At 41.2% G+C, this 8,002-nt stretch overlaps 1 protein-coding gene across 1 annotated transcript in view; it reads right to left on the bottom strand.

Moving 5' to 3' along the window:
* LOC107687575 (C-type mannose receptor 2-like) overlaps positions 1-8,002 on the bottom strand; it is a 24,891-nt gene that overhangs the window by 6,425 nt on the left and 10,464 nt on the right. The window contains exons 5-6 of the mRNA XM_016484962.1: positions 6,654-6,986; positions 4,502-4,587 (exon numbers count right to left, since the gene is read on the bottom strand). Of these exons, the coding sequence (XP_016340448.1) occupies positions 4,502-4,587; positions 6,654-6,986 (419 nt within the window). The remainder of the gene's footprint in view (positions 1-4,501; positions 4,588-6,653; positions 6,987-8,002) is intronic.

Here is an 8,002-nt window from a genome sequence, read left to right as displayed (position 1 = left end):
ATTTACCAATTCTCACTAGCTGTTGCCTATCTGTCAGAAAGCTGGTGATCCATTGACAGATAGAGCTAGGGACAGAGAGCTGGGTTAGTTTGGTCTGGAGGAGTGTTGGGATGATGGTGTTGAAAGCGGAGCTAAAGTCCACAAACAGGATCCTCACATAAGTCCCTGTTTTGTCCAGATGTTGCAGGATGAAGTGCAGTCCCATATTGACTGCATCATCCATGGACCTGTTTGCTCGGTAAGCAAACTGCAGGGGGTCTAGTAAGGGTCCAGTAATGTCCTTCAGATAAGCCAACACCAACCTCTCAAATGTCTTCATGACCACAGACGTTAGGGCCACAGGTCTGTAGTCATTAAGTCCTGTTATCTTGGGTTTCTTTGGGACGGGGATGATGGTGGAGCGTTTGAAGCAGGCAGGGACTTTGCGCAGCTCCAGTGATCCGTTGAAGATCTATGAGAAGATGGGGGCCAGTAGGTCAGCGCAGGTTTTCAGACAGGCTGGTGTCACACTGTCTGGGCCTGGTGCTTTTCTTCTCTTGTTCTTTCTGAAGACCTGTCGCACATCATCCTCACTGATCTGAAACGTAGGAATGGGGGAGAGGGGGGTTGCAGGAGGTGTTGATGGTTGTGTGGAGAGATGTTCAGAGCGGGTGTGGGGTGTTAGACTGGGAGTTTCAAATCTACAGTAAAAGATTTGAAACTTATACGGTTTTCCACCGTATAAGGCATATAATTGTTACCAGTCATCAGCAGTCGGTCAGTTAGTCTTACACAATGACTGTCAGGCAACTGTATTGCTTGATATAGGCTTCAGTGATATAGGCCTTAGTCAACTGAGTCTTCATCATCAAACTTCAGTCATAAAAGTCTGATGCTCTCTTTTGTAAGGTTGTTTAAATCATAGAGGTGGGTTTGCTATCCAATTTTAATGCTGCACACCTCTTTTCAACTGAAGTGCTCCGAGTGGCTGCAGAGAGATTTTATGACACCAAAGAGGGATGGTAGTTTATGCCTGATCATGGGATTTGCATACTTTTGAACTTCAATCTGGAACACAGGAAGATCTTCAGGTTTGCTTTTGGGGGCAAAGCTGACCAATTCTAGGTTTCTCCATTCGGCATGGCCTTAGCAATTCATACCTTCATAAAGTGCATGAATGCCGCTCAGGCAGCATTGCAACTCCAGGGAATTATGACAGACATCTTGTCAGTACCTTGGGGCAAATATTTCAAAGGTCACAGTCTTTGTACTGTAAGGGCCTTACATATTAACATTGACTGCACAAGCCAGTGGCATAATGTGATCAGTTGTTTGTTTTGTTTTGGGGGCTACAAGAGGTGTTTCAGATCAAAGAATGTGAGGGTGAAAAATACAATTGCTCTTGCTTACAAGGCACATGGGTTAACTTCAACTTTTGGCATTCAAGGTCTCTCTACTAGAAATTGTCAGTCATCTAATTGTGGATCTTTGGAGGCCATTTGTGTGGTGGCAGGCTGGGCCTCTATGCACATTTTTATAATCTGGATGGGGACTTTGGTCACAGCTTCGTTTTGTGTTTTTTCAACTCAATGGGAAAGGAGACATTAACAGATACACCAAGTTCTGAGTTTCTGAACTGGCCCAGATGCCTGGTCCATATAGTAAGCACCCTCTTGGCACAATGGAAGTTCAGCATCACCCAGGTCAGCGTATCAACAGCTACTGGAACGCAACTCTGTACCCTCCCCACTGTACGCAATCTGCATCACCAGTGGAGGACGAGGTGGTGGCGAAAGGCAGGATGAGAGGCAGGCAGATGACCAGTGTGGTGATGACAGAGGGAGGAGCCATGGAGGAATCAGGAGGAAGTACGGCGGATCAAGACTGAGGGAGGAGCCAGGGAGAAGACAGGGAGCAGGAGGAGCCAGGTGGGACCCAGACTGCAGTAGGGCTGCACGATTAATCGAAATTCAAATGCAATCGAGATTAGGCAAAAGCTGTGATTGTCATGCATATCTTTCAGTGAAGCACGGTTTTGTGATAAGTAGTAAATCTCCATCCGAAGGCCAGAGGGCACTCTCGCACTGAAACTCCAAATATGCCCCGCAGAAGAAAGGTAATGCACTTTGTTCCAGGAAACAGAAGATTGAACAGTTTCAGATTCATTGATTCAACTTGATTAATAAACACAGGGCTACAACAATATATGGTTTATCCGAGTTCTTTTTGTCATTTTCATTATAATAAAGCACATTTATAATGCAATGCTAAGTAAGTATGGAATAAAAACATGTTATTAAATGTGGTATTTTGTGGGACAAGACGTTCATAAATGCTTCTCATGTTTTTAAAAGATGCATGTTGCTTTTTCAAATGCACATTATAAATGACAAACTCGCCGTGTAAAGGTTCGAAGGTATACAGAAGCAGGTTCAGATGGAACAGCATTTACTACACAACCTGGAAACGACGTGCATTACCTTTCTTCTGCAGGGCATATTTGGAGTTTCATCGCGAGAGGGCCCTCTGGCCTTCGGATGGAGATTTACTACTGATCACAGAACCATGCTTCACTGAAAGATACGCATGACAATCGCATTTGATTAATCATACAGCCCTAGACTGCAGCCATGAAGGTGACCGACGGTGGAGCTGATGGAGGGAGGAGCCATGGTGGTGGAAGGGCTGACGACTCCAGGGGGCTGACCGACAGTGGCGGAGCAGGTGGAAGAGGAGTCCAGGGTGGAGACGGAAAGTCACAGAGCCAGGGCGACGGGGAGGATCTGGAGGGCCAGGGAAGCCAGAGCGACAGAGGACCAAGGTGGAGCCGGAGGGAGGGAGGGAGGGAGGAGCCCTTTGGAGCCAGAGGGATGAAGGGATGAGGGAAGTCGGAGGAGTGTAGTCCTGAGGCAAAGGCAGGTCGATGACCGATCAAGGCAGAGCCAGAGGGACGAGGGAGCCCAGCGGAGCTGGTAGACTGATGGGCCACAGTGGAGATGAGGGAGCTAGAAGCCAAGGTGGAGCCTCTGGGTCGATGGGCCGAGGCGGAGTCCAGGACTCATAGGCTGGAGGTGGAGACAAGGGATCCTCTTGCCACAATGCCGATGGAGACTGATGGACCCATGGCAAAATCACACCACTGATGGTGGGCTGAGGGTGAGCTGAGGGACTGGCAGGATACAACAGCAAAGGGGCAGATGGCGGCAGACAGCTCATGAGAGAAGGTGGGAGAGGGAGACCGGGTGGGATTTCTGGGATGTTGTGCGTTTCTGGGGTGGTGTGCGCTGCCCACACACACCAAATAGTGACGCCCATCACAGGGAGCACAGTGGATAGGGGAACGACCTCCGTGGTCGTGACAGGACGGACAAATAGTTCAGGGCAGACTGACAGTTCAGGAGAAAGCGGGAAAAGAATGGGCATATCCAAATATAACCACCAACTTCAGCGGTGGTGCAGTGGGCAAGGTTTATCTCTGTGCCCTCCCGCTCCACTGTGACATGCTCCGCGTCAGGCTTCGTTGCCGGCTCATGCACCTGGTCAGATGTCAGTTGAGGCTCTGGCTTCGCGATCCTCAGCTCTGTCGCTCCTTCCAGATATGGTATGGTGCTGGCATGGTCCTCGAGAGATCGCTCCCCCTGCTCCAGCAGTTAGGGTTGTCCATAAATAATACCAAAAATAAAAACTTTCAAAAATTAGAAAACACGCCGATACACGCTGCATAACTTTTGTTTTAACACATGTAATAATCGACAAGACCCGACGAACTCAAACTGAACAGACAGGAACTTAAATAAACAGACCAATTGAGGATAATAAACAAGACACACCTGAACCAAATGACAATTAGACACAGACGGGAAACTAGGTCAATGGAACACATGAGGGATGAAAACAAACTAAAAGTCCATAAAGACAGAGACAAACAGAACATAACTGTGACAATTACATTTACCTGGGGTCAGTGTTACAAATAGTAGCAATATTATTTTTTAAAGATAAATAAGCAGGTATTTATTATCATTTTTGCCTGAGCAATGAAGTGGTTTCCCATAAGAAGCATTACCACAAAATTCTCTTCTATTGCTACATTCAGTTAACAAGCATTGCATGCACCTATCCTGTTTTCATATAATTTATTTGTTTCTATGATTTAACTTAGTACTTTTCTTCACGTTTATTTTTTTTAATGATCTGTCAGCAGTGATTATGCATTTATTGGTATCACTAATAGTTGTGGTATTTACATCTTGCATGTCTATTGTTAATAAATCATATTAGTTTTATACACGGTTCTTTCTTGTGTTAGTGAACAAAGGCTCTACTAGGTACCTGAATTCTTACAAATCCTTCAGATAAATTACAATAATTATAAATTATGGTTAATTTTATGTCGGATAATAACATAGGACATGTACCACTAATGCTTCATAGGGCACTACATTGTACAGTATCATATTTTTGAAACGTGAAACTGCAGATTATCCATTATCTGTTTTAACACAAATTGTTTAATACTTACCCACTGTAAGATAACAGTCATCACTGCAGGATCATTAAGATTCTGACCAGATTTGACCCTCAGTCTAACAATCTGTTTCTTTGCACCTGTTAGAATATAAAAAGTAGTGCTGTCAAAATTAGTGCATTAACGTAGATGATTAATTTGCCAATGTAATGCCGTTAAAGATATTTAACGCAGTTAATGCAGGGGCGGATCTAGGGTTGGCTTTTTTCCGGTTTTTTTTCTTTACAAGAATTGCATTTATTTGAATGCAGTACGTCTTTATGGCCACATCAAATGGGAGTCTTTTCAAATGTGCACTTCCCTTCACCTCAGCGACAGGTACTAGTCAAACAAGCGGTAAAGGTGACGAGGGAGCTTCAGTAGAACAAAAGTGAACTGCAGTCAGATGAGATGTTATCAGGCCATATGTCAGTAATTTCCTGTCCTGTCAGCCGTTACACTGTGCTCATAGAGCATGCTCTTCAATTGACCGTTTGCAAACGGCTTGTGTGATCTGACCAATCATAACACAGAATCTGCGATCTTGCCCAACAAACAAATCAGACAGGAGAGTAGATTAACTTCGGTGGACTTAAACTTGAAAAATGGTGTGTATTGACATCTTTCTGCGGTTGAAATAAAGCACGAAATAAACATGAATGAACATCAGAACGTATTTTAAGTAAATATGACAATCAATCAAATAAGACGATAGGTTCACGTGCCGCTTGAACTGAGGCACACTGATCTGTCAGGACACATTAAAGAGCCACAAAATGGTATTTATTGTTTGAATTTCTTACAAAATGACAAAATTTGAAAGCTGAGACCTTGTTTCATAACAGAAGTAACCTGCTGTCTTGTCTGCTGACGTGTTGTCAGTTTCCTCTTTGCTACACGATGTATTTTTTACTGTTGATAACATGATGTGTAGTGCAAGAGCGGCATGGCTTGTCGGACATAGCAACAGTAATTATGGAGAGCAGGTTTTTGCGAGGGGTCAATTGCATGCATAAATACTATAAATACTGCACTCTATAGCCTGTATTATTTGATATTAAAGTGCAAATGAAACTACACAAGCATGCATGTCAGATTCGTGTCACGTTCAGCAGCGGCTTTAAGAGCAGCCAAATTACTGTATAGTTACTACTTGCTGAAGGGCACAGGTAAATATAACATTTATTATAATGGGCTTATGTGAAGATTATTTTAAGTTCACAAAAATTCAAAGTTGTTATTGTTTTAAGTCTAATAAATGTTAAAATTGATAGGTCTCTATTAAACTGTAATGTTAAATGGCTATAGTTAGTGGTTAAATATTAGGGAAAAAGAACAATTTCCTAGAGACTTCTGTAGTGTTGGTATCAGCGATACTCACCTTCAGTCATAAAAAAAAGATTCCATTAAACAAATATTAAAAATATGCTGTCTTTGTTGTTTCTACATTAATTTGAAGATTGAATATGAAATTGCAATATAAAAGCATATTTAAACTTTAATGTTAGGTGGGATTAATCATGATTAATTTTAGAAAACAATGTGTGATTAATTAGTTAATAAAATTTTTATTTATTCCTGGCCACTGATCATTTGAAGAAAGCAACATTAATATTTTTAATTTAAAAGAACTTTAAACGTTGAAGCAATTAATTATAATGGGAGCCCTAATAATAATAATAATGTTTTGAGAATATATTTTATAAAATATGTTTTTCGCTCTTTCTGAATGCACCTTGCAGTCAGCTCTTTTTAAATGGAGAGTTCACCCAAAAATGAAAGTTCTGTAAATTTTTTCACCCTGAAGTTTTTCCAAACCTGTATCAGTTTCTTTCACAACACAAAAGAAGATATTTTGAAGAATGTGGGAAACGCACACAGGTCTGGAACAACATGAGGGTAAGTAAATGATGACAGAATGTTCATTTTTGGATTAGGGTTAAGGCTTAATATTTTTTAACATTGTTATGCAGTCCAGTATCAGGAAGAGGAATAGCTGGAAGTAATGTTTGGACTTTTTTGGATGTGACAGCTGATTAAAGAAGCATGATGGCAAATTAACATATATATTTTAAAGACACTTGCTGACCAAATGGGGTTAGAAGGAAGTTCATTTCTAATGTTTGTAATGAACAATTATTAGCCAAGGACCAGACATGAAACTTACGGTGCATGCAGAGGAAAGGGAGAACGTTTGAGCAGACCTGATAACTGATTATACCACCAGGATCTGAAACACCACAAGGACTATGCAGCCCAGATTGTAAAGGCAGTCTAGTAAAGGAGGAAGTGGAGACATTTGTTTCATCTGACCATTTCCACACGTCTCTGAAGAGTCCAATCCAAGCACTTATATATGGTTTCATCAGCACAGTCAGCTGGTTATTTTCAGTTTGATTCTGAATGATGACAAGGTCTGTGTAATACTGTCTGCAGTAGCTCTGAGCATCCTTCCAGGTCTTGATATTACTGATGAAAACAAACCTGTTTACTCCATTCTCTGTAACAAAAAATATAAGATAAACAAATAAATAAAAAAAGGTTCAATTGCATTTATTTTTACACAGTGTAACTTTCACAGGGTAAATGTCAATGCTGAAGCCAGACTTTAACTGTTCTGACTATTTTAAACCGGGCCTGTTATAGGAGTAAAAGGGGGGATCAATTTTGCAAGAGGTCCTACTGGTTACGGTGTAACAAAATTTTGATAAAAGAAAAAGGAAAAAGAAAAAAAAAAAGGACAAAGACAGGGGATATCCCTTTTCCAAACCGTATTAAACTGTCCACGCCAAATATTCACAAACACCATATTAAATGCTTCACAAATATACAAATTCCCCTAGCAAACAGTCACAAAAAAAAACAAAAAAAACACACAATGTCCAGAATAAATGAGCAGGGTTTTGAATACAGAATGTCCAGCAATGCTGATGACGATTTGTGCCAGTTTTGTAAATTAGTGCAGTTTATGAGCAGTTTAACTGTCTTATCTGTTGATGAGACTACAGATGCAATGTAGAAATCCTTGCAGAGGTAGGCCGGGTAGCTTTGGGTATAATCCTTGGACAGGTGCGATAACACACTCAAAGGAACACCAAAGTTGTACATCCACTCCTCATAGTTGTTAGCATGCAACATTAGCATGAATTGGATCAAATAAAAATCCTCTAGAAAAGATAATAACTAATCAGAGTCCATCCATACAGTAACCAAACAAACATAATACACAAAACATTAAACAGTAAACTCCACTAAAGGTTAAACTTAACAAAAGTACCCACAAATTACAAACAGACAGCAAAGTGTGAAAATAGAACAGCAAACTTACGGTTGAGCAGCAAACTAAACGTTTCTCAGACCAGGATTGTTTTTTTAACAAAGAAGCCATGAAGAATTCAAATAGAATCTGCTTCTTACTCTACTGCTTCCTGTCTTATACAGAAAAAAGTGAGGCTACTGTGTCACCTAGTGGTCAGGATGAGCATAGCACCCAAAATAAACCTTGTGACAGGAGGT

Source organism: Sinocyclocheilus anshuiensis, unplaced genomic scaffold, assembly GCF_001515605.1.
Source record: "Sinocyclocheilus anshuiensis isolate Anshui unplaced genomic scaffold, SAMN03320099.WGS_v1.1 scaffold233, whole genome shotgun sequence".
Lineage (NCBI taxonomy): Eukaryota > Metazoa > Chordata > Actinopteri > Cypriniformes > Cyprinidae > Sinocyclocheilus > Sinocyclocheilus anshuiensis.
This window is presented reverse-complemented; position numbering and strand designations above follow the sequence as displayed.